This window comes from Zalophus californianus, chromosome 1 (assembly GCF_009762305.2).
Source record: "Zalophus californianus isolate mZalCal1 chromosome 1, mZalCal1.pri.v2, whole genome shotgun sequence".
Lineage (NCBI taxonomy): Eukaryota > Metazoa > Chordata > Mammalia > Carnivora > Otariidae > Zalophus > Zalophus californianus.
Genome location: NC_045595.1, coordinates 159,609,563 through 159,635,747, shown reverse-complemented (window position 1 = coordinate 159,635,747; position 26,185 = coordinate 159,609,563). Strand labels below are relative to the sequence as shown.

The 26,185-nt window shown below is 37.8% G+C and overlaps 1 protein-coding gene across 2 annotated transcripts in view; it reads left to right on the top strand.

Annotated features, from left to right (window-relative positions):
• The first annotated feature begins 227 nt into the window (after positions 1-227).
• Positions 228-26,185, top strand: part of NECTIN3 (nectin cell adhesion molecule 3) — a 126,478-nt gene continuing 100,520 nt past the window's right edge. Inside the window, exon 1 of one of the 2 annotated variants that reach the window (XM_027583128.1) lies at positions 228-334. In XM_027583128.1, coding sequence (XP_027438929.1) covers positions 316-334 — 19 coding nt within the window. In that variant the 5' untranslated portion in view covers positions 228-315. Of the gene's footprint in view, positions 335-1,660; positions 2,217-26,185 lie in introns of those variants that run through there. The other variant, XM_027583127.2, reaches the window with a different exon arrangement.

Genomic DNA, 26,185 nt, shown 5'->3' with positions numbered 1-26,185 from the left:
GGAAAAGAAATTTTCTCAAGGGAAACGGTGGTGTCAGCACAGCTGAGGAATGTCACAATAGCTACATTTCGTCAATTATGATCATCATCAGGGGATCTCCGGGAGAGACGCAGGACAAGGTTTATTCACAAGTGCATCCTGAGGATAGGCGATGGAAAAGAGTGGCCGCAGGAGACAGGCTGGATGAGAGACAGAGATAGAAAGAGAGAAAAAGAAAAACAGAGGATGGAGGAAGAGAGGTACTAAGCCGAGCGCTTGTAGACAGGATGGGAGGCGGAAGTTGAGAAAGAAAAAAGAGCGGTAGGGAGGGGTAGAATGGTGTGTAGCTTTGGAGGTGAGTAAAACACTGTAAACCGGGGGGGGGGGGGGGGGGGGGGGGGGGGGGCTGCTAGTGATGGAAAGGGTGTGATCTTGGCGGCAGGCAAGCATTGGTTTAACTGCGACAGGCGGCTAAATCCTTGTTCGACTTTCCTTCTTGCTGGGAGCACATTTCTAGCTATCTGGTGGAGATGCCAGGACCTCCATAAAATTAATGGTGTCCGGATTGAGGACGTGTGTCCTCTGCCTCCAGTCCCTCTCGGGACAGTCCAAACTGTCCTCCGCCCCTGCAAAACCGCTAGTGGCTGTGGCTTCAAGGTCAGGCCACCAGGGCTGTGCGTGGCGGGCGGATGAAGAGGGCAGGGCGCGTAGCCACCTGGGGTGAGGGAGGGTCGTGATGGATCCCAGACATCTTACGGGCAAATGCTTAACACTTCCCGAGGTCGCTTTACCGCGATCAGTTCAGAGGAAAACAGGCAATGAAAATAAAATTACACGTGCGAACATGCAAATGAAACAAAACCAAAGAGAAACACCACCGCACTCGAGGCGCTCCGATGGGGGAAATCCATGGCCTCCTGTTACCAGTTGCCCGGCGAGGACAGCGGACAGCTCGGCGGCCGGAGAAGCAAGAGCGAAAAAGCAAACCTTCTGGGGCCCCTCTTCTCCCCTGCCTCCGCTGACCCTTCCACCAAGCCGCCCTCCCAAGAGAAAGGAGCAAGAAAAACGCCTGTGCAAACAAGCCTCGGAGGGCTGGGGGAAGTGGAGCTGGAAAGAAGGGAGGGATTCGGGGAGCGCCGCTGTCCCGGGAAGCAGGAAGGAGAAAATCTCTCCTTTCAGCCCCCGGCGTCCCCGGCGAGGAGGGAGATGACTAGTTCTGCAGGCTATGTACAGCCTCCTAGACAGGGACCTTTAGCGTGGGCAACGGAAGGGCAGCCCCATCCTGCCTTCCCCTCCTAACTCCCCCCGCCTCCTGTCCCGGCTCCCCGCCAGAGGGAGAGCGCGGCCCGAGCGAGGCGAGAAGCCAGCACGATTGTCCCGCCGCCCTCCACCTCCGTCTGCGCCTGGGCAGCGGTGGACCCGCGAGGGGCGGAGTGGGAGAGACCATTGGAAACGTTGGGAAGGGGGGAACGAGGCGGGGACGAGGCAGGAACGAGGGGCGGGGCCTACTAACCTATTCCAGATTTTCCTGTCCTCTTGAAAGCCCTGCTTTGGGAGAAACCCGTTATCAAAGTAGAGAGAAGAGATTTTTTTTTTTTTTTTTTGAAGAGGGAGGAGCGTGTGTAGGAGGGCGGGGTGGGAGGAGACGCGGCTTGCAGTCCGCGATCAGACGGGAGCTGGAGTTGTGCGGGGAGGGCGGGCGAGTCCCAGCGCCGGCTCTGAGGGTCGGCTTCTTCTCCCCCTCCCGTGCGGGGCGGGGTGGTGCGTTCCGAGTTCCCAGGAGTTCGAGGCGGGCGGGTGCCTGGGGGAGGGGAGTGGCGGCGGCGGCGGCGGCGGCGGCGGCGGGCGGCTCCCGCCTCAGCCTCGGCAGTGGCGTCGGCGACGGCGGAGTCGAGGCAGCCGTGAGCGCTCCGCTCAGTGTCAGCCCGCGGCGACGGCTCAAGAACTGGGAGTTGGGGACCCGCGCGCCGGACCCTCCGCCGTCGCCGCCGCTGCTGCCGCCGCCCAGAGCCTAAGGCGCCGGGGCCGGGGGAGCCGGGGGGGCGGGCGAGCCAGCGGGCCGGGGGGAGGGTGGGGGATGGCGCGGACCCCGGGGCCGGCCCCGCTGTGTCCCGGAGGCGGCAAAGCACAACTTTCCTCCGCCTCTCCCCCCGGGGCCGGACTCCTGCTGCCGCCCCCGACGCCACCACCGCTACTGCTGCTGCTTTTCCCGCTGCTGCTCTTCTCCCGGCTCTGTGGTAGGTGAACCTCGGCGGCCGGCGCGGGCTGAGGGAGGCGCGACCTAGGGTCCCGGCGCCGTGGCCGGCCGGCGCGGGCCGCTCTCCGGGACGGCGAGGCAGTTGTGCTCGGCGGTTGGCTGCGCGAGCGGGTGCCGCGGACTTTGGCTGGAAACTTTTCGCCGCGCCCGGGGCGAGGCCGGGGAAGGGCCGGGGCCGGCGGGTGCAGCGCCGGCCGCCCGCTCCCCTCCCCCGCTCACCGCGCCGTTGCCCGACGCCGAGTGCTGGGTGCGCTGGGAGCTCCTCAGTGTTTGCTCCGGGGACCGTTACCTCCTCTCTCTTTCGCGGAGGAAGCCGAGAGCGCGGACTTCTGGGCTGGGGCGAAGGTGCCTGGCTGCACGGTTGCTGCCTCCTTTCCCTCCCTCCCCCCCGCCGTGAAACTTGAGCTCTGAGCCCGGATACCTTTTGGGACCACAGCCCGACGGGATGAAACCTTTGGCTGCCAACCCCTCATCGCCTTCCACCCTGGAGAAGGCACCATGTTAGCCCACCCTACAGCATCCCCTACAGTTTTCTACGGTCGTCCGGCCCGGTTCTGCCCTCGCAGCCTCTGGGTCACGTTGCATTGAGCCCGTCGCTGCCTTCCAGTTTGTGGGACGTCTCTCACACTGTCCGTGTTTATTTTAGCGAACCCTGTTTGTCTTCGGGACTTTGATTTATGTGTTAAATACCTGATTGCATCTACTGTGCTCCGGCTGTTCTGATCAAAACAAACCCCACACCTCTTCCCGTTTCTTTCTTCCCTCGTTTTATGTTACAGTTTTCCTGTCACATTTGGGAGTTAGTCTCTTTGTAAATTCTGTACCTAGGTATCGGAGACTAGAAGTCCACTTGTTAAGGATCGTGTAAAAAAAAAAATCTGATCTCTCACGCAAGAGAGATGGACGTAAGTGATCATTAATGGAAGGCGGTGATTTGGGAAAGTAAGATCACCAGTCTTTGGGGATTAGCTCTGTGTGTCTTTTGGTAATACTGAAATACTGCAGGAAGTTATTCATTTCTGACACTTACTTGGTGAGGAAGGTGGAGAAGCAAAAACTTAACGCTTGCTAAAGATTGGTTTACTCAAAACATTTTTATTGGTACATTAAGGCTGCTGTTGGATCTGTGTTTAATGAAATCGTAAATGAAACCAGAAGTTTTATCAGTGTTTATTAAAAGGAGAGATGTGTGCGGATTTCTGGGATGGTGTGATTTAGAAGAAAGAACGTCCTGTTCCGGGAGGTTGTGTCAGGGTAGTTGGTTATGAGGGAGGCAGAGTTTTCAAGAGATGAGTGCCCCTTATAGGCTGAGAATTTCCTCTACCAGTTCACCACCACGTTTCAAGCATTGTAATGAAAGTTTCTGATTTACAGAGTATAGTCTGATAAACTGCTTGTTATCTAATCTGCATTGTTTCTGTAGCTCCACTCCCCAGCTGTTTGGTTCCACAACACAGTTCTTAATGCTGTTACCTCTTTAAATTGATTTAAGATTCTAAGTTGAATTTGTGTACTGTTCTTTTCCATTAGGGAGGATTGTGGGTTACAGTTGGGTGGGAGAAAAGTTGGAGGGGGTGTTTGTTAACAGTTTACTGGCCTGATTTCGATTGTGTTAAGGACCCAGTGAGTAGTACTTGTATCTCTAATAAAGGCTTATCTAGCTGGGCGAAGCCTTATAGAAGACTAGAACTGGGTGGTATGTGCAGATAATCAAGGATATAGATTTTGAGCAATAATTTCATAGTGCTTGTACAAGTGAAATGTTGATTACTTTTGAAGGAATGCATTGGTTTTCATATGGAAGAAGAAAGGAGCTTTTTTTTCTTTAACCTCTTTAGTAATGTCCTATCGGAGGGGCTTGATATTTTTATTTTAGGTCCTAAAAATTCAAGTAAAATAGGCAAATGGATTGTGATTTAGAGCAGGTGTAAATTGAATTTTTAGAGTCAATTCTGCTTGTAGTTGTAGAGACAGGCACTAGCTTTGTGTTACTGTGTGCCCTGTTCTTTTAAAAAGCTTCCTTTTCTGGCTTATAGTGTTAATAACACCCTAATTTGTGAATCCTTATGACTTTTTTTTTTTTCCATCAACCTCTGTCTCTATTTTAGAAAGTCTTTGAGTAGGGCACAGTTTTCCCGACTTTCGGATCCTTAATAAGTATGGAAGTAGAATTTTCTTCATGTAACCTGTTTGTTGATCTGACATTCATAGTACTACTGACAAGGTTTTATGTGTACTATTGTTTGAGTAGTCAGTTTTAGAGTTGAAAAGATTTTTAGGCTTTAAAGAGATGATTATCTGATTTGTTAATCAGAATCCATTACTTGTTCAACATTTATGGATATTTTTTTCTTTTTGCTGCTATTTTTGATATGCTGCTTGTGTAAATTTAGCACGACCTTAGCTATGCTTAACATCTGCAATATCATCTATTAGTGCAAGGTAATTTTTACACCATGTTCATTTACTTAAAAAAAAAAAAAACCCTTGCAACTGGTAGACTTGATACTCTGAAAGCTGTAAAAAATGACATCATTTATGTTGTTTTGCGGGTGTACACTGTCTTCTATGAAGAACTGAACTTTTAAAATGTTTACAAACTGTCAGGTTTTTTGCTTTTTGTTTTTTAAGCCTAAGAAATAAATTTCTAGGTATAAAGGTCAAGGGGACTAGATTTACAATACCATGTGACTTCATAAATCTCATTTATTTAAAGCTCATTATTCGGGAATTCCATATTTTTTTTAACTGAAGTAGAGTTAACACACAATGTTATATTAGTTTCAGCCATATTTTTTTATGATGGCAATAATTAATTTAGAGGTGATTAGATTTATCTCACTTTCCTTCCACCATTTTCTTTAAAGGTAGAGAATTCTACCTGGGATATGGTATCAATGAAGGAAGAAGGTAAAGGCTTCTTGACCTTTGTCAATTCCTATTTGAAACTAGGATTCTGTGACTTTCCATTTTCATCAAAGTTTTATCTGAAGATGGATGTTAGAAGGTGATAAAAAAGATCTAATATTATATTGAACCTTTAACAGCACTTATAGTACTTTCCGTATTCCGGCACTTGTTAGGCACGTGGGGACATAAAACATGAGTAAGGCAGAGTCCTGGCTTCAAGGAGCTTACAGCATTGTGATGATAGACATGAAAGAAACAGTTGTTCATAGGACAGTCCAGTGTTTATGATAGAGATCTGTATGAGGTACTATGGGGTTGCCCAGAAGAGCGATACCTAACTCATTAGGTAAAGATATATGAATGTGAACTGAGGAAAAAAAATTACTTTTTAAACTATCAGTTGAGGGGCACCTGGGTGGCTCAGTTGGTTGAGCATCCGACTCTTGATTTCAGCTCAGGTCATGATCTCAGGGTCCTGGGATCTAGCGGATTCTGCTTCTCTCCCTCTCCTTCTACCCCCGCCTCTCAAATAAATAAATAAATCTTTTAAAAAAGTAAAAAATCAGTTGAGTCAGATCTTATTGAGATTAGGCATTGTGGTAGGTGGTACAAGTTTACTTTCTCTCTCTCTGCTCTTTGTGGTTTAGATACTAAATAGGCAGTTTGATTCTGAAAAAAGGCTGCCACTTACTAGCCTTTTTGAATCCTTGGCAAGCTGTTTAACCTCAGTAAACTTAAGGTTTTTCATCTTAAAAAAAAAAAGATGTTATCACTTTGCCTATAGAGTTGAGAGGATTAAATCAAAGAATAAAATAAAACAGGGTGCATGGAATATAACGAACGTTCAAATGTTAGCATTTATTAGATTGCACCTTATAAGCTAACCTGCGTAGTATTTGTCATTCTTAAATTCTACTCTGATGTCTTGAATAATTGAGTTTTCAAGGTAATTGACTTATTCTGTTTGCACTTTACATCTTTATTTTGAGTGTATAATGCAGTGTTCTTCAAATATTTGTTAAATTTACTTCAGATAAATATTCAGAAGACCAATTTTCAGATTAGGACACAGTGAAATTAACTAACTTGTGTAATTGTATGGAACCAAGTTGAATCTTCCCTTGGTGATGCAGAATGCCTTTTAAGATTTGGCAGTTCCATAGGTTGCTTGGAATGTTAGTGTTTATATTGAAAATGTAGAGTTGGAGAAAAGTGTCACAATTAAGTTTATCAAGTTATCAGATTGGGACCTGTAATACACACAGCCTATATAAATCTTTATGCATCCTAAACAGATATAATTCGAAAGTGAACCAAATTTAGAAGCAAGCAAAAACACCCAAATCTTCCATTCTTGCATTTAGCTATAGCATCAGAAATAGGAATTGGAAAAAGCCGGGCAATTAAATATTTGTGCATGTATGTATTTATAGTCTTGCCTTGTTTATTTCACCTATGCTTCCATATATTTATATATGTTTAATTTAGTGATTCAGTAACTCTGATGTACATTTTGTATCAGTGTAGTAAGAAGTAAAACTTACGGCTTATTGCCTGTTATTTGAAAATTACTGAAAAGAAGCTGGGTGGGATACCCTTTTTAAAAAGTAGAGTATTTTGACATTTTGTAATTTGCCCCTTTAAAATGAGAGTAAGTAACATTTTTATAGCATATTCTATACTCTACTAAGGTGCTCATAACAATTCATAATAAAAAACTAGTTTGTGAAAGATGTGACATTTAATTAATAATGGCTATTAATATATAAATTTAGGATAAAATCAAATAATCCTTAAGTTAGTAATGGGATGACTACTAGATGATTTTATGTACCAGGCATTCAGATCCAAAAATCTAAGTAGATAAATGTCATACTTTTGATTACCTTTTGTATTTTTATGTAAAATTATTTAAAGTCTTGAATATGTATCATTTCCTGAATTTTATAAAACTTAAGATTTCTATTTTTATAATAGGTTCTGACATATTTAATCATTTAAATAAAATTTGTTGTGAATCTTTATCAAGGGTGAGCTTTAAGTTTTATCCTAAATGACTCACTTATTATACCATAGGTCATTAATTTAAAATTTTAGTGAGAGCTGCCCCTTATGAGTTTAGGTACAGCCATTTTGCAAGTACTGTAGTTATTTTAGAAAGGATATTGTATCGCAGACTTATTCTGAATTTTACATATTCTCTTTAATATAGCATCTAGGGAGATTGTTTTTCTTGCAATTCCCCAACAGACATCTGCTAATTAAGATGAGTAGGAAAAAACTACCTGTTGTATCGTGAGTAGATATTCATAAACTGGAATTTGAGGCATGTGTGAAAATATGCCAGTTTGTAACTGGATTAAGTGGCTAAGAATTGGCAGTATGCTTTTCAGTACGTCAGATGATTATTTTGTAGGTGTAAGATACTAAATTGTACATGTGGCTCTATAGATAGGAAAGTTTTAAAAACTTTGATTTTCTTTAATGGTTAAAAAGAATCAAAGTTATTTTAAATAGGTTGGCTTTGAACTGAATGGAGGCTTTTTAGGCTCTCAGGTTATTCAGAAGAAATAAAGGTGGGGGGGGCTATAAATCACTGTTCTCAGCTGGCCAGGGTCAGCAGAAGTAGGGCGCGCAGGTGCGTTCATATCTTCGTTACTAGGAAATCTTTTTGAAACAACTTTCTAGGCCCCACTGTGGACTTCCTGGATTGACAATTTTTGCAAGAGGGGTGGATATGGAGCCTGGGGATTGGGGTATTTGTATTTTGAGAGACATCTTCAGATGATTCTTTCCTTGATGAATGCTGTTTGTTATATTTTAATTTATGGTTTGACCAGATGTCCATATATTCCACTTGTTTTGTGCACTCATGTATCAGAAGTGCTTGGCATGTAGTAGGCACTCAAATTTCTTTATTTCAAGATTTTAACAGCAAAATCAAATTTAATCTAGTCCAGTACTGTCCAACAGAAATATAATGAGCCATATACATAATTTTAAGTTATCCTGATACCACATTAAAAATAATAAAACAGGTGAAATTAACCTTAATAATATATTTTATTTAACACAACATAACCAAAATATCACTTCATGACACAATTTGATGTTAAAAAGTTGAGATATTTTACATTTTCTTTCCTAGTCTTTGAAATTTGGTGTGTATTTTATACTTACCATTCGTTATTTAAACTAGCTATATTTCATGTGCTCAGTAGTCAGTTGTGGCTGGAGGCTACCATATTGGTCAGTGCAGGTCTAAACTGTACATGTCTCTGAAGTAGGTTGTGCCCTTCTTTGGTCCTTACTTACAAGGCCTAAAATGACATTGCTCTTCCTGCCTGCCAACTCAAACTCTGAAGTACCTGGTTTAAGGTTAATTTTCTCTGTGAAGCCTTCTCTTACCACTTCTTGCCTAAAGTGAGCAAATTCTTTGTAAAGTAGTTAGTCTTCGTACTTGTTATGTAGTATTTAATTGTAAGTTGTTTTGTGATATGTGGTCTTTGCCTAAAGATCTTGCCTCAGGCTTCATTGTATGTATTATAACACATATCACAGAATAAACAAATTATTTTTCAAACTATATAGATTTTAACATTTGCTTTTTTTTCCTGTTTAAGAAACTGACCAAATTTGCTATACTGTAAATGGCATCAAAAGAATGGTTTATGATTTCATCTTTCATGTTGAAATGAAATAATAGAATAATAGCTATACTAAGTAACTGTGAAACTTTTCTGAACTTGATTTTATTTCTTATCTGATCCTAGGTATCTTTTATTCCTTAGTCCCCGGATGCCTACCCTCTTCTGTGTTTAATAATGTGACATGCAGTCATTAGAGGGAAAAACATGCACACTCTATTCACTTTTTTTTTTTTTTCCTGTTTTTAGGTTTAGAGCAATGTTTGCCAAAGTGTTTCTGTGGAACTTAAGTCTCAGAAGATATGTTTCTGGGAGAAAGTACCATGGTGAAATAGACTTGGGAATGGGAAAAACTAACCATATAACCCCCTTATGTAAAGTTAGTTTGTTAATAGTCTAAGAAATTCTTCCATAAGATATCCTGTTTTACAAATTAATTAAATTCTTTTTTGTGTAATATCTGTTATGTTGAAGAAACTATATTTTAAAAAGCACACTAGAAAATATATCTTTAGAGAGATGCGTGTATTTGATATTATTCCTATTTTGACATTCCTATTCCTACCTTCCAAGATAGGGGGAATATGTGTGTGTGTATATTTATATAAATTTATTATATATTATATATAAAACTAGAAGAGGTTGTTAGCAACATTTAAAGATACTGCTTGATGAGGTAGTTATTGGTTTTTCTTTTTTCTAAAATTCCTTTTGCTTTCTTTAGTTCTGTCTCTTTATTCCCCATTGTCTTATCCATTTTGAATCTGAGATGTTTGCAAAATTGACCTTCTAGGAGGAATGCAATTTTTTTTCCTTTGGTATTGCAAAATCAGTTGTGTATTATTTATCCCAGGACATATGTAGTTTAAGCAGCTTCTGTGTGACATACCTCACTTTATGTATAACACATCTCACTCTGGTTTTTAATTTTTGAAAGAAGTTGGGTAAATTTAAGATAGCCAATTGTTTTGTAATGGAAATATGTCAGTGCTGTTATTGGGAAGGACATGAAAAAACCAAGAGGCAATTATAAAAATAGGTGCATACAGTGAGGACTCCAACTCAGTGTTGAGAACATTGTATAAAATTAAGAGTGTACTCAGCTTTTCTAATGGCTTCAATTTAGAGGAAAAAAATACTAATGAAATGTTAGTATTGCTAAACTCTGGAGAGACCATTTTCATATAGTAACTATTTCTATGTGTTACCCATGATAAACATTATTGTCATTATTAAAATATTTTAATATTTTTTGAATATTGCCATTGTTTTTGAAATTTATTAATATGATTTCTAATTTAGTCATAGCTATTGTGGGCTAGATTAAGATTCATTTCACAAGTGTCCTGTCATTATGAACTCCAAATTCCCTTCTAATTTGATTTAGATTAGAGATAATCATTCATGGTTATAAGTTCAATTTAATATTGACTAAGTCACACCATTATAAACTGTCTAGTTTTTAAATCTGCTTAGAGATACCCTGGTTCATTTATTTTAAATGCAAAATTTTTAAAAAAGCTTCTCTATTTGCTTTTTACTGAAGAGATTCAAGTGGGAGAAGGTACTTAGCTACAGTTCAAGCCTTCTCATTAAGGGCACAGGGCTAGAACATCATAGCATTTTTCACTAAACCATGAGTCTGCATATGTTAATGGCTCTAGCAGCTGCTCTAAATCTCTGATTTCTGCTTGTTAAACTTAAAAGAGATTAAAAGAAAATTACCACAAGGAAAAGCCTTGGGTAACATGTGCAAGTAATGCAGTTGTATCAACTTTTATGGTAGTTTCACTATCCTTGTAAGCATTGTAAATATCTGATTATAAATATAATTATAAGCATATGATTGTTTTATGGTACAGTTTTGGCTAATTCATGTTAAAACCAGAATGAACTTTAATATTAAAGTATAATGGTAGGAACTCCTATTCTCTTTGAAGTTGTTACCTTCTGTTTGTTGTACACGAGTATAATGTCAGAGATTTATTATTTTTTTCTGTTAAAACTGGTATAGCTCCTGTGGTTGCCTGACTGATTTTGAATAACAAAAAGAAGGCATATCAAGGCTAGAATTAATAACACTAATGATGACATCTATCCTTAGCAAGAAATAAGGCTGTTTAGACTACTGACATTCTTTTCTGTATTTAAGATAGATTATTTTTACACTTTTTAATGAAAAAACATTTCAACTTTTAGATTCGTAAGAATTAGCAATTATGGTGGCTGTTTTGAAGCCATGCATTATTGTTCATCAAACTTATTTTTCCATATTGTGTATAAAAGGATCTGGACATTGACACAGTTTTGTTATATTTATAACTGATAGTGAAAATGTTTAAATACATAAATAGTTGGTGAAATTTGTATAGAGGATGCAGAAATGTCTCTTGCCTTCTAAAAGCTTTAATCCTAACAACATCTGTTAAAATATAAAAACAAATCTGAAATTGCCTAAGAAATATACGTAGTTTTCTTTGGGGATACTGCTGTTGCTTTGCTGCCCTCTACAGTCATCTAAAATAGTCACTCTAGATTTTTCTTCCAGCAGATGATTAAAATACTTGACATGTGAACTTTAAATTTCAGGAGTGGGTTGAGTAATATTTACTGTTAAAATATAATGTATAGTCACAACAGTTGACTCATTCCTGTAATGCAAAAAATAAAGGACATAGAAATTAGAGCAGGGGATAGAGAGGGGACCATTGAGCATCAATCAGGAAATAGGTAATATAGCACCAACTGACTGCTAGGTAGTTTAGAGGATACCTCAGTGAAATAAGATATGGTGGTTGGTGCCAAGTTTATAAACCCATTAGTAAGACTAACTGCATGCTAAAATATAGACAAAGATATTTGTAAAAATGGGCGCCTGGGTGGCTCAGTTGGTTAAGCGACTGCCTTCGGCTCAGGTCATGATCCTGGAGTCCCTGGATCGAGTCCCGCATCGGGCTCCCTGCTCGGCGGGGAGTCTGCTTCTCCCTCTGACCCTCCCCCCCATCTCATGTGCTTTCTCTCTCATTCTCTCTGTCTCTCAAATAAATAAATAAAATCTTAAAAAAAAAAAGATATTTGTAAAAAAACATTGCAAGTAGTATGATACAAGCTTAAAAAAAGACTAGTAGGGCCTGGAAGAGTCAAGGAAAGCTAATTAGAGGAGATGAAACTTTTGAGCTCTGTCTTCAAGAATGGATTAAGTTTGGACAAGTAAAACAGGGTTATTTCAAACAGGGAAAAGAATATTAAAACACAAAGCATCTGTTACACAGAAAGGACTGTATGCAAGGGGCTTTGGACTCTTTCTTAATAAATGTAAAACTTAATTGTTAGGAGATTTGGAATTAGAATGTGTGTGTGTGTGTGTGTGTGTGTGTGTGTGTGTGTTAAATCCAGTTACTTAGCCTCTCTGCCTGTTTCACTCCCTGTTTCATAAAGGTGGCTAAATAGTTCATTTACAGAGTTGCTGTGAAAATTAAATGAAATCCTTATTAAACTGCAATAAAGTGCTTTGTAAATACAACTAACAATAATGCAAGGGAAATTGAATTGTCTTATATTAGAAATTTATATAAGAGTATTGTGGGATTATAGAAGGAGCAGTTTTATTGGCAATGGAGGAAGACTTAATAGAAGATCTAATTCTGTAGCTGAACCTTGCAGGAAGAATCTAGATTTCCATTTGTGAGGAAAAGTCAAAGAAAAAGGGCATTCCAGGATGAAAAAAAATCACTGGACTGAGAACTCTGTGGAAGGAATGTTCCCATGTGGTTCAAGCATGAGCTTTTTGTAGGGAAGTCATGGGATTTTTAAATACTTTGCTGATGCTGAGGAGAGTAGACTTTGTATGGTAGGCAGTGAGGAGCTTTTGAAGGCAGGTAACTACTGAATCTTTCTGTGATTTGCGGATATTGTATAGCCCTGACAGCAATGCATAAGATATATTGGAGATATGAGAGACAAAAGGGAAAACCGTTGCAATTGTCCATGGAAGACAAGGTTGTGGAGACAAATGACAATTTGGCAAAAGGCTTGAGTGGAGAGATGGATCTGAGCAGAATACCTGGTGTTTGGATATCATAGTGGGTGAAGAAGGAAGAGTTGGATATGTACTTAATGCTTATCTTTTGAATGGCTAGAAAAGGATAGTAAAAGGATTGATGGATTTTAGTCCCGTAACTTTTTCAGAGGCATTTAAATTGTGGTGCCTCAGGGATATATTTTAGAGCTGTAGTTGGAAATTTATTATGAGATGGTGGGGGTAGTATGTGGAATTGGGAATTATCAGGATTGAGGTATTTGGAATAGATGAATTGTTTGAGGTGGGGGGAGGGGGAGGAAAGAGGGAGGGAGAAGAGAAGGAAAAAGGAGGAAAGGGAAGCGGGTAGGGGACTGGGAACGTTTTTCAAGATTGCGGTATTTTAATTGAATAAGAAGGGGGAGGGAGGATAATCTAGAAAAAAATTACTTGATAAATAGATCAATATATTTAGTAGTTAAGAGGAGTCCACGGATGACTCAGTGATTTAGTAAAAGTGGTTAGAAGTCAAATTCCAAAAAATCAACAAATGAGGGGATAGTTAAGAAGTAGTAGGGTAGGGCCTACTCTTGGGAAAGATGGAAAAGAGAAAGAGTAATTTGAAGGGGAAGAATAATGTATCAGTTGTTATGGGCTGAATGTTTGTCATCCCAAAATGATACGTTGAAGCCCTAACTCCCAATGTGATGGTATTAGGAAGGGTTCTTTGGGACGTAATTAGATTTAGATGAGGTTCTTGAGGTTAGAGCCCCATAATGAGATCAGTGGTCTTATAAGCAGAGGAAGAGACATCAGAGTTTCCTGTCTACATCATATTGTGGATACAGTAAGAAGTCAGTCATCTGTAAGCCAGGAAGAGAGTTCTCACCAGAACTAATCATGCTAGCACCCAGATCTTGGACTCCCTATCCTCTGAACTATGAGAAATGTTTGCTGTTTAAGTTACCTAGTCTATGGTATTTTGTTATAGCAGCCTGAGTTGACTAAGACATCAGTCAAGGTTCTGAATTACAAATATTAGAAATTTAACTTTCACTAAAAGGAAGTCTTTTGAGGGATATCAGGTGGTTCAGGTATGGAAATTAAGACCCAAAGGAGGCTAGGCATCTAGAACCATATCCAAAACTACAGCCAAGATAATGTCAAGGGGCAGTCTGTCAAGGTCATTGCTTTTTGCTTCTTGAGACACTGGATGTTATAGCTTCGCCTCTTAGACTGGCATTGCTGTTCTTGGAAACTGGAAATTGTTACCATAGCACAGGGGAATATACTTTCTAATGGTGTCACTACAAAAAGTTGAAGAAAAGCTTTTTTTAAAAAAATGATGTGTAGTTGAGATATACAGTATTCTTTTTTAATTTAATTTTAATATGTTATATTAATCACCATACATTATATCGTTAGTTTTTGATGTAGTGTTCCATGATTCATTGTTTGTGTATAACACCCAGTGCTCCATGCCCAATGTGCCCTCTTTAATACCCATCCCCAGGCTAACCCATCCCCCTAACCCCCTCCCCTCTAGAACCCTCAGTTTGTTTTTCAGAGTCCATCGTCTCTCATGGTTCGTCTCCCCCTCCGATTTCATTTTTCCCTTCCTACTCTCTCTTTTTTTTTTTTTTAACATATAACGTATTATTTGTTTCAGAGGTACAGGTCTGTGATTCAACAGCCTTACACAATTCACAGCATATACAGTATTCTATTAGTTTCAGATGTACAACATAGTGACTCAACAATTATATACGTTATTAGGCTGTGCTTACCACAGTAAGTATAGTTACCCTTTGTCACCATGCAATGTTATCATAATATTATTGACTTTTTTATTCCCTATGCTGTAGTTATCATCCCCATGACTTACTTATTTTATAACTGGAAGTTTGTACCTCTTTTTTTTTTTTTTTTTTAAAGATTTTATTTATTTATTCATGAAAGAGAGAGAGAGAGAGAGGCAGAGGAAGAAGCAGGCTCCCAAGGAGCAGGGAGCCTGATGCGGGACTCGATCCCAGGACCCTGGGATCATGACCTGAGCCGAAGGCAGACGCTTAACCATCTGAGCCACCCAGGCACCCTGGAAGTTTGTACCTCTTATCTTCTTTACCTGTTTCACCCTTCCCTCCCACCCCCTACTGTTTGGCAACCACCAATTTGTTCTCTGTATTTGTGATTCTGTTTATTTGTTTCTTCATTTTTTTTTAGATCTACATATAAGTAGAATCATATGGTACTTGTCTTCTTTGTCTGACATATTTTACTTAGCACAATACTCTCTAGGTCCATCCATGTTGTCACAAATAGCGAGATCTCATTCTTTTTTATGGCTGAGTAATATTCCAGTGTGTGTGTGTGTGTGTGTGTGTGTGTGTGTGTGTGTGTGTGTGTGTGCGCGCGTGCGCGCATGCGTATGTACATACGTACGTACTACACCTTCTTTATCCATTCATCTACTGATGGACACTCAGGTTCCTTCCATAACCAGTAAATATACTGCAGTAAATTAGTGTTTTTGTTTTCTTTGGGTAAATATCCAGTAGTGGAATTACAGAATCATGGTATTTCTCTTTTTAACTTTTTAAGGAACCTCTGTACTGTTTTCCACAAGAGGTTTCACCAGTTTACATTCCCACCAGCAGTGCTATATAGTTCCCTTTTCTCCACGTCTTTGGCAACACTTGTTATATCTCGTCTTTGTGATACTAGCCATTCTGATAGGTGTAAGGAGATATATCTCATTGTGGTTTTAATTTGTATTTCCCTGATGATTAATGATGTTGAGCATCTTTTCATGTGTCTGTTGGCCCTCTATATCTTCTTTGGAAAAAAGCATGTTCAAGTTGTCTGCCCATTTTTAATTGGATTTTTTGTTTGTTTTGGTCCTGAGTTGTATAAGTTCTTTACATATTTTGAATATTAACCTCTTAAAAGATACATGATTTGTAAATATCTGCTCCCACGCAGTAAGTAGTCTTTTTGTTTTGTTGATGGTTTCCTTAGCTGTGCAAAAGTTTTTTATTTGGGTGTTGTCCTAATAAGGTTTATTTTTGCTTTTATTTCCCTTGTCTGAGGAGACATATCTAGAAAAATGTTGCTAAGGCCAGTGTCCAATAGATTACTGCCTCTGTCTTCTTTAAGGAGTTGTATGGTTTCAGGTCTCAAGTTTAGGTCATTAATACATTTTATTTTTGTGTATGCTGTAAGAAAATGGTCCAGTTTCATTTTTTTTTTTTTTTTTTTTTTTGCATGTTGGTGTTCTGTTTTTTCAACATCCTTTATTGAAGAGACTCCCCCCCCCCCCATTCTATACTCTTGGTCTCCTTTGTCATAGATTAATGACCATGTAAGTGTGGGGCTCTTTTGGGGCTCTCTATCCTGTTCTGTTAATCTATATGTCTGTTTTTGTGTCAGTACTATACTCTTTTAATTAATACAGCTTTTGTAGTCTATCTTGAGATCTGAGATTTCGATACCTCAAGCTTTGTTCTTTTTAAGATTGGTTTGGCTATTCAAGGTCTTTCATGGTTCCATACAAGTTTTAGGATTATTTATTCTAGTTCTATGAGAAATACTATTTTTTTAAATAGAGATTGCATTGAATCTGTAGATTGCTTTGAGTGGTATGGACATTTTACCAATACTAATTTTTCCAATTTATGAGCATGGTATAGCTTTTCATGTGTTTTTGTATTATCTTCACTTTCATCACTGTATTTTAGTTTTCAGAGTACAGGTCTTTCATCTCTTTGATTAAATTTATTCCTAGGTATTTTATTCTTTTTGAAGCAGTTATAAATGGGATTGTTTTCTTAATTTCTCTTAAAATTTTTTTAGTTTTTATGATGATATTTGTCTGTCTAGGTGAGGCGGGGGGTGGGGCACAGTGGGAGAAGCACAATGATAATGGTAAGGTCCAGGAACAGAAAGGAAGTAGAAAGATAAGATCACAGATGAGAGAGGGTAGCCTTAGAAATGATGAGCAGCTCTTCTTTCTACTAGATAGGGGATAATAAAATGATGGGTGAAGATAGACATGTCAAGGTCTAAGAAAGGGAGGTTGTGGCAAGGCTTGGATCTTTGATATAAGTGATATATTTTGACAATAAATGAGTGTAGGGTAATATGGGACTTCATAGTGGAATTTTGGGGGCAAAAATGGAATAAGATATCAACTAAGAATGAATAAAATAATGGGGTATTTGAAAGCATGAGTTGGCATAACATGAACTTGTAAAATATAATAGCGTGGCGGTAGTAATAAGTTTATGTTGGTGGTTAGTATTTAATTGAGCAGTGTCTACCAGAATTATTCTAGATACTGAGAAAAACTAACTGGTAAAGAATAAAATGTGGGGGTGCCTGGGTGGCTCAGCTGGTTAAGCGTCTTCCTTAGGCTCAGGTCATGATCTCAGGGTCCTGGGATCGAGCCCCACATTAGGCTCCCTGCTCAGCGGGGAGTCTACTTCTCCCTCTCCCTCTGTCACTCCCCCTGCTTGTGCTCTCTTGCTGTCAAATAAAATCTTTAAAAAAATGTGTTCTTGGGAACCAATTGTGTTTATGTATTGAAAAAAGTAGAATAGAGCCAGACTGCCAAGCACCTTTTGAATATGATGTAATAGAGTGTTACTGAAAGTTTGGGAACAGAAAAAAATGACACAGGAAAGTAGTATTTAAGCAGTACTTATCATAAGTGGGATAGTCTAGTTGTGGAGTTATTAAGGCCTGAATTAGGACGGCAGTGGTAGAAATGAAAGGGAAAAGTTTAAAAACAATAGATAATTAAAAGGCAAAATATCTCTTGATGATCCCAGTATATGAGGAGTGCATTTGGCGTTTGTGTATTAGATAGATGGGAGAATAGTGTAAATACTGCTGAAAGGGAGGTTGAGGTAAGAATTAAGATTTTACATGGAAGGGTGTATTAGTTTCCTAGGGCTGCCACAACAAAATATCACAAACTGGGTGGCTTACAACAACAGAAATTTATTCTCTCACAGTTCTGGAGCCTAGAAAGTCTGAAATCAAAATGTCAGGAGGACCACATTCACTCTGAGACTCTGGGTAGAACTCTTTATTGTCTCATCCTAGCTTCTGATGGTGGCCATCAATCTGTAGCTTTCCTTGGGTTGCATTACTACAATCTCTTCCTCTGGTGTCAATGGCATTTCTGTCATGGCATTTTCCTTTTTGTATAAAGATAGCAGTCACATTGGATTAAGCCCACCCTCCTCCAGTATGACCTTATCTTAACTTACATTTTGATTACATATGCAAAGACTGTATTTCCAAGGTCTTTGGAATCTTGGTTCCTAAAGTCACTTTCACAGGTACTTGGAATTAAGGGTTTCATTGTATCTTAAGGGGAACACAATTCAACTCATAACAAAGGGGTGATGATTTTGGTTTTGACTGTGTTAACTGAGATTTTGAGGCTTGATTTGAATCAAAGGGCCAAGTGAGCACAGCATTAGAAGACGTGAGGTATGAGTTAGTTTGAACAAGGCTGGAGACATAGATTCATGAATTATTAAAACTTTATTGACTTACATACAGAAAAGTATTCATGGTAAGTGTGCAGTTGGATGAACTGTTGCAAAGTGAGCATGTCCATGAAACCATCACCCTGGTCAAGAAATAAATCTTTACTGGCACTCCAGAAGCCCCCTCACACTCTTAGACTCTTTCCAATCACAAATCTCTCTGTCTTCCCTAGTAATAACCACAATTCTGACTTCTAACACCATAAATTATTTTGAACTTTATATATAATACTTTTTTGTTGACGTTGTGAAAGTCATTCATCTTGTTAGATGTAGCATTTTTTTTAACACCACTGTGCAGTATTCTGTCCATCACTGATCCATAATTTATCAGTTTTAATGTTGGGCACACGTTTGGGTTGTGTTCACTTTGAGGCTTTTATGAACAGTACTGCTATGAACATCACCGTACTTCTCTTTTAGTGGTGGAATTTCTGGCTCATTTTGTGCATGTTTTCGTTTGAATAAGTTCTCAAAGAATACCAATTTATACTTCCTATCAGTAGCTTATAAATTTCAGTTGCTTCACATCTTCACCAGCCCCTTGTAATGTCAGTATTTTTTTTTTTAACCATTCTGAGCAGTATGCGGTGGTATGACATTGTGATTGTAATTTGTATTTCCCTGATGGCTGGGATCTAAGGATTATGGGCCATTTGAATATTCTCTTGTGAAGTGTCTGTTAATTCTTTTCCCATTTTATTCAGTTGTATTGTCTTTGTCTTATGGATTTGTTGGAATTGTTTATGCTAGGTTTGAAACCTTATATGTATTGCAAATTCCTCCTATTCTGGCCTTTTCCCTCTATTAATGGTATCTGTAGATGAACAGAAGTTCTTTAATAATTATCCAGGTAGTCAGAACCAATCTTTGTCTTTATAATTAATTCTTTGCCTTATTTACAAAATCTTTCTCTAGTGCATCATCATGAAAACATTTTTCCCCAGGGATCTTTATCATTTTTGCCTTTACTATGATTCATCCAGAATTTGTTTTTGTGATTCTGAAGTAGGGCCCATATTTTTTCATTTACTATCCAGTTGACCATCACCATTTATGGAAGATAGCTTCTGCTCTGCCGTGCTGCCTTTATAATAAATCAAGTAGCTGCCCATGCCTGGGTTTATTTTTGGACTCTCTTTGTTCTATTGGTCCACTTTGCTACCTTGGCATAAATGTCACAATATCTCATTATAGTTTTATGATATATCCTGGTATTGGGTAGAGGAAGTCCACCTACTTGTTCAAGTTTAATGTGGCTAGTCTTTGTCCTTTCCCTTTCTATATACATTTTAGTAGCAGTTTATCAATTGCCACAAAAAACCTGCAGGGATTTTTTTATTGTGAGTGCATTAAATCTATATGAATTAATGTGGGGCTAAATTGACATCTTTATAATACTGAATCTTTCAGTATGTGAATCTGGTTTATCTTGCCATTTACTGAGGTTTTCTTTACTTTTTTTCCCCATAAAACTTTCTAGGTTTTTCCGTGTATAGCGATCTTGCATAACTATAAATTTTTTATTAAATTTAATCTTATTCTTTTTTTTTTTAGATTTTATTTATTCAGAGAGAGAGCGAGTGAATGAACATGAGTGGGGGGTGGAGCAGGGATGCGGGGGAGAGAGAGAATCTTAAGCAGACTCTGCCCTGAGTGTAGAGCCCTTGAGGGACCTGAGATCATGACCTGAGCTGAAATCCAGAGTCAGTCACTTTACCAACTGAGCCACCCAGGTGCCCCTAATTCAAGTTATTCTAATTAAAGATTTCAAATTATTTGTTTTTTGATGTTATTGTAAATCATATTTTAAAATATTACTCATTATTTTCAGGCATATAAAAATCTGATGATTTAGATATCATGATCTTATATCCAGAGACCTTGTTAACTTCATTTATTTCTAACACTTTGTTGAATCTTTTGGATTCTCCATCTACACAGTCATGCCATCTGTGAAAAAAGAAAGCCTTATTTCTCTCCAATCCCTGTACTTTTTTTTGTCTTTTCCTTTGTTTATTGCTCTGGCTAGGACCTCCACTGTGATGTTGAATTAAAGTGGTGATCACGGGCATCGTTGTCTCATTCCTAATCTCAGAGTTAAAAAAAAAAAAAGTGTTCAACATTTCATAATTAAGTATGATGTTCTCTGTGGTTTTTTTTTTTAATAGAATCCTTATCAGATTAGGAAATTTTCTATTCCTAGTTTGCTAAGAAATTTTATCATGAATGGTGTTTAATTTTATCAAGTACTATATCTTAATTTTGAGGTGATTGGGTGATTTTTTCCCTCTTTTTAAATAATGTGTTGAATTCCATTTAAAAAAATGTTAAACCATCTTTGTGTTTCTGGAATAATCACAGTTTGGTTTTGATGAATATATATCTCTCTTATTATATCACTGGATTCAGTTTACCGTTATTTTCTTTTTTCATCTATATTTATCCATTGTCTTGGACTATTCCTTTCTTATGATCTTGCCAAGTTTTGGTATCAAGGTTATGCTGGGCTCAAAAAAACTGAGTAGTATTGCATCTTTTTCTATTCTGTGTATGAATTTAAGATTGGTACTATTTTTCTCTTTAACTGTTTGATGGAATTAATAGGTAAAGCCATCTGAGCCTGGAGTATTTTTTTATGGGAAGGATTTTTAGTTACAGGTTCAATTTCTTAATAATTTTGGTACTACTTAGATTTTCTTTATTCTGTGTCACTTAGGACCCATTCTGTTTTTGTAGGTATTTGTCAATTTTGTGCTTTTAAATCTAATGACATGAAGCTTTTTTATAGTGTCCTCTTACTACCTTTTTTTTTTTTAATATCTGAAGGATCTGCAGTGATGCCCCCCTTTTCATTCCTCATATTTGTAATTTGTGTCAGCTTGGTTTCTGGATCAGTGGCAGGGAGTTTTATCAATTTTATTAGACCTACTGAAGAACTCATCTTTGATTCATGACTGATCCTATTTTATGTTTTTGTTGTTTTTTCTATTTCACTATTTTCTGTTCCATATTTTCTTCTACTTTTTTTGCAGTTTATTTCCTCTTTTCTGTTTCTTGAGATGAATGGTTATTGATCTGAGTCTTTCTCTTTTTCTTATATATACATTTGAGCCTATTTTTTTCCCTTTAGTTATGATTTTGCAGATATATGTAAAAAAATTTCCACGTGATCTTTTTTGGAGTCTTGGATTATTTTGAAAATTATTATTGGGGTGCCTGGTAGCTCAGTTGGTTGAGCGTCCAACTCTTGGTTGCAGCTCAGGCCATGATCTCAAGGTTAGGAGATTGAGCCCCGTGCCAGGCCCCACGTCAGGCTCTATACTCAGCTTGGAGTCTGCTTGAGAAATTCCATCTCCCTTCCCCTTTGCCCCTCCCTCTGTTTGGGCGCTTGTGCTCTCTCTCCCTTTCTGAAATAAATAAAACCTTAAAAAAAATTACTTAACATATGAAGATATTTTAGTGACCTTAGTTTTTGATTTTTAGCTTAATTAAATTGTGTCAAAGAACTTGTGTCTGAATTCAGTCTTTGGGCGCAACATTAGGTCAATGTTGACAATTCCATGTATACTTGAAAAGAATTTACATTGCCCTTGTTCAGTTAATTGTTTTCTCTGTGTGTTATATATCAATTAGGTCAAGTTGGTTGCATTGTTCAATCTGTCCCTTTTGATTTTTTCTCTGATTTTTAAGTTAATTACTGAGGTGTCTTAAAATGATATTCCATGTTGTGGATTTGTCTTTTTTTTTTATTTTGATTCTGTGAAGTTTTGCTATGTATACTTTGAGGCTGATTTATCAAGTACAATTAAATTTGGAATTGTTTTATCTTTTGGTACCTGGCCCTTTTATCATTAAATAGCCCACTCTCTCTCACAATACGTCTTTCCTTAAAGTCTACTTTGATTTTAGTATAGCTATGTTAGGTATATTTTGGTTAGTGTTTGCATTTTATCTTTTCCCCAACCTTTACTTTCAACCTTTCTGTGCTCTTAAATTTAAGGCATGTCCCTTGTAAACAGCATGTAATTTTTAAATCGAAGCTGCTAAGCTTTGTCTTTTATTTGGCATATTTAATTATTTATAATTAATTATCACTTACATATTTGGGCTTAAATGTTATGTTACATTTTAATTTCTGCTTGTGCATATGTTCTTTGTTTTATTCATTTATTCATTGCTTTCCTTTCTATTACTTTTCATTCTGTTTTCCCCCTTATTAAATTGTTAGTGTTGTAGTTTTTTACTGTTCATTCAGTGGCTACTTTAGAGATTATAAAAGACATTCTTGACTTTATTAAAGTTTGATATAAATTAGTATGTATATTATTCCTTTTTAGACAGTACAGGAGACCGTCAAACCCTTCAACTCTACGCTTAGTCTGCTATTAGTGCTAGCATCTGTGTCTGTGTATGTGTATCCTATAAGACTTTAATGTTTTATACAGTAAATAGTTTTTGCAGTATGTTTACCTTTTCTATAGTTCTTTCTCTCTGCATCTTGTTTCTGTCTGGAATCTTTTCTTCTGCCTAAAGAACATCCTTTGTATTTTCTTTAGTGAGAATCTGCTGATTAATTTTTTTTTTTGCCAGAAATTTTTCTACTTTCTTTTAAAATATATAACAGCTTTATTGATATAATTTGCACACCATATACTTTACTGATTTAAAGTGCATAATTCATGGTTTTTAGTATATTTAGAGCTTTTCAACCATAACCAATTTTAGAATATTTTCATCACTGTCTGCTCCCCCCAAAGCAGTCATTCTCCCATTTCCCGTCCTCTCCCAATACTAGGCAATCATTATTATACTTTGTTTTTATAGATTTACTTATTCTGTACATTTCATGTAGATGTTATATAATACATAGTCTAATATGTCTGATTTATTTCAAGGTTCATCCATGTACATATATCAGTACTTCATTCTTTTTTATTGCCACATAATCTGTTGTGTGGATATATCACATTCATCAGTTGATGGACATTTGCATTATTTATGCTTTTTGGCTATTATGAATAGTGTTGCTATATACATTCATGTGTTAGTTTTTGTGTGGACATATATTTTTATTTCACTTGGGTATTTACCTAGGAGTGGAACTGTGGTAACCGTAACCTCTGAAGAATTACCGGTTTGTTTTCCAGAGTGGATGTACTGTTATACATTCCTACTAGCATTGTAGGGGGCTTTTCCAGGTCCTTAACAAACACTTATTATTTGGCTTTTTTTTTTTTTTTTTTAGGGTTTTATTTATTCACTTGAGAAGAGAGCAAGTACAAGCAGGGGGGGAGGGAGAGGGACAAGCAGACTCCCTGCTGAGCACAGAGCCAAGAGGCAGGCTCAATCCCAGGACCCTGAGATTATGACTTGAACCCAAGTCAGTCGCTTAACCAACTGAGCCACCCATGCATCCCTATCTGACTTTTTGATTGTAGCCATCATAGTGGGTGTGAGGTGGTATGTCATTGTTGTTTTAATTTGCATTTTCCTGATGGCTAATTCACCTTTAAATGTGTTTATTGGCCACGTGTCTGTCTTCTTTCAAGACATGCCTATTTAGATCCTTTGCTCATTTTTCAATTGGATTATTTGTAATTTTACTATTGAGTTACAAGAGTTCTTTTTATATTTCTAGATACAAATACCTTTGATCTATGATCTGCAATTTTTTTCTTCCAATCTGTAGGCTCTATTTTTACTCTTGATGTTGTTCACTTAAACACAAAAGTTTTTGTTTTTAAGTCCAGTTTATCTCCTTTTTTATCCTTTTGTTGCTTGTGCTTTCAGTGTCCTAACTAAAAAGGTTTTGCCTAACATAAGTTCATAAATATTTGTTACTATACTATAGGAGTTTTATAGTTTCACTCTTACATTTGTGTCTATGATCTCCTTTGGATTAATTTTTATGTATGCTCTGATGTTTTTATGTGGATATTCAGTTGTCCCAGGACTGTTTGTTGAAAGATTATTCTTTCCCCATTGAATTGTACAGGCACCTTTGTTGAAAATCAATTGACCTTAAATGTAATAAACTTGTTACTGGACTCTCCATACTATTCCATTGATCTCTCTGTCTGTCTTACACTAGTTTCACACAGTTTTGATTACTTTATACAGTTTTGCCACATGTTTTTTATTACTATATAGTTTTGCATAGTCCTGAAATTTGGAAGGTGTTAGTCTTCCAACTTTGTCTTTTTTTTTTTTTTGGTTTGGTTGTTCCTACTCACTTAAATTTCCATATGCATTTAAGGTAACCTTATCAGTTTCAGCAGTGATGCCAGAAACTACACAATAGGTTAATCAGGGAAAGTTTAACTTAAAGAATTATTAACTTTGATAAAAGAAAAACTATACAATATAAGGAGACTGTGTGGTATGGGAAGGCTGTGAGGGAGTGTACTCAAGGAAGGACAAACTTGGAAGGGGCTCAGACTTTGTTGAGAAAGTATAGTTCAGGCCACCTGATAGTAGAGAAGGCTGGAGCTTGTCTGGAATTATTAGGCAAGGAATAAGCTACTTTCTGGGAGTAAAAGTGGTGGAGTGTGTAGTGGGATTTGTGGTGCTAGTGGGGCAGTAGACTTTTGAGAACATTTGGCTGCATGGAGTCTGGTTTCTGTGTTATGAAGACTGAGGAATGGTTATTGCCCGGCTGAGGCTGCAATTTGTAGGGGGACTGAGTCTGGACACATGGCTGGGGCTGGCTTTTCCCAATATCACACCCATGCTGCTCACTCCTAGTCTGCATTGGACATAGTCGGAGAGCCTCTCCCTGCAGAGTTCCTTAGCGCCATGTTCTGAGGAAGCTTAACACCATATTTACATGAAAGGAGAAGTGCTTAAAGGAATTCCATTTATCAGAGCATATATGGATGGTGCATTTGGAGTTGACAGACAATAAATTGGATAACACATTTGTCTCCATAGTGTAAAGGCACTTTAAAGGTATATGAGATTAGAAGCTAAATATTATGTGTTTTGTTGTCCTCTTAAGCCAAATGAAATGAAACACGTCTATATGAACTATCCATTCATGTAAATAAAACATTTTAATTTAAATATTTAGAAAGTATATGGAATGTAGAAACAACATAAATATAATTATTTTTAAATTTCTCCTAGTCTGTTTTTTGAATGTTATAGTTTGCATTAATTTCTGACTTATGTGAGATACTTATTCTGCACATGCTGATTTACTGCTTTAACATATCAAATTTTGACAGTTATATTTCATCAAATGTAAGAGGTCATTGATTAAGAGATACACTGATTTTATAGACCATTAAGAAGAAAACAACCTATGACAGTACTTTCCTATCACCTGGAATTTTTATTTTATGTGTATTGACTTATTTTTATTTATTGGACTTTTATTTCATACTTACCAGTATTCATAGGTTTATAGACATCATCATAACTTGTGTGCATCCATGAAAAGCAAAATGTAAGTGGAAAAATGGTTAAGGTATTTCTAGTCTTCAAATTCAGAGTCCTTTATGTTTTTGCCTCTGTGCTGTGAAGAGCTCTTTGATGCTCTTTCTTAAAAGATGTGTTTGTAGCATAGGGAATATAGTTAATAGTATTTTGATAACTTTATATGGTGACAGCTGGTAACATTTACCGTGGTGAGCATTTTGTAAGGTATACAATTGTCAAATGACTTACGTTGTATACCTGAAAGTAATATATTATTGTATGTCAATAATACTTTAAAAAAAATGTGTTGTAGAGTTATAAGACCACCCTTAGATTCAGTAATTCTCTAAGATTTTTAGGACTGAGCATATGTTTGTACTCATGGTTATGATTT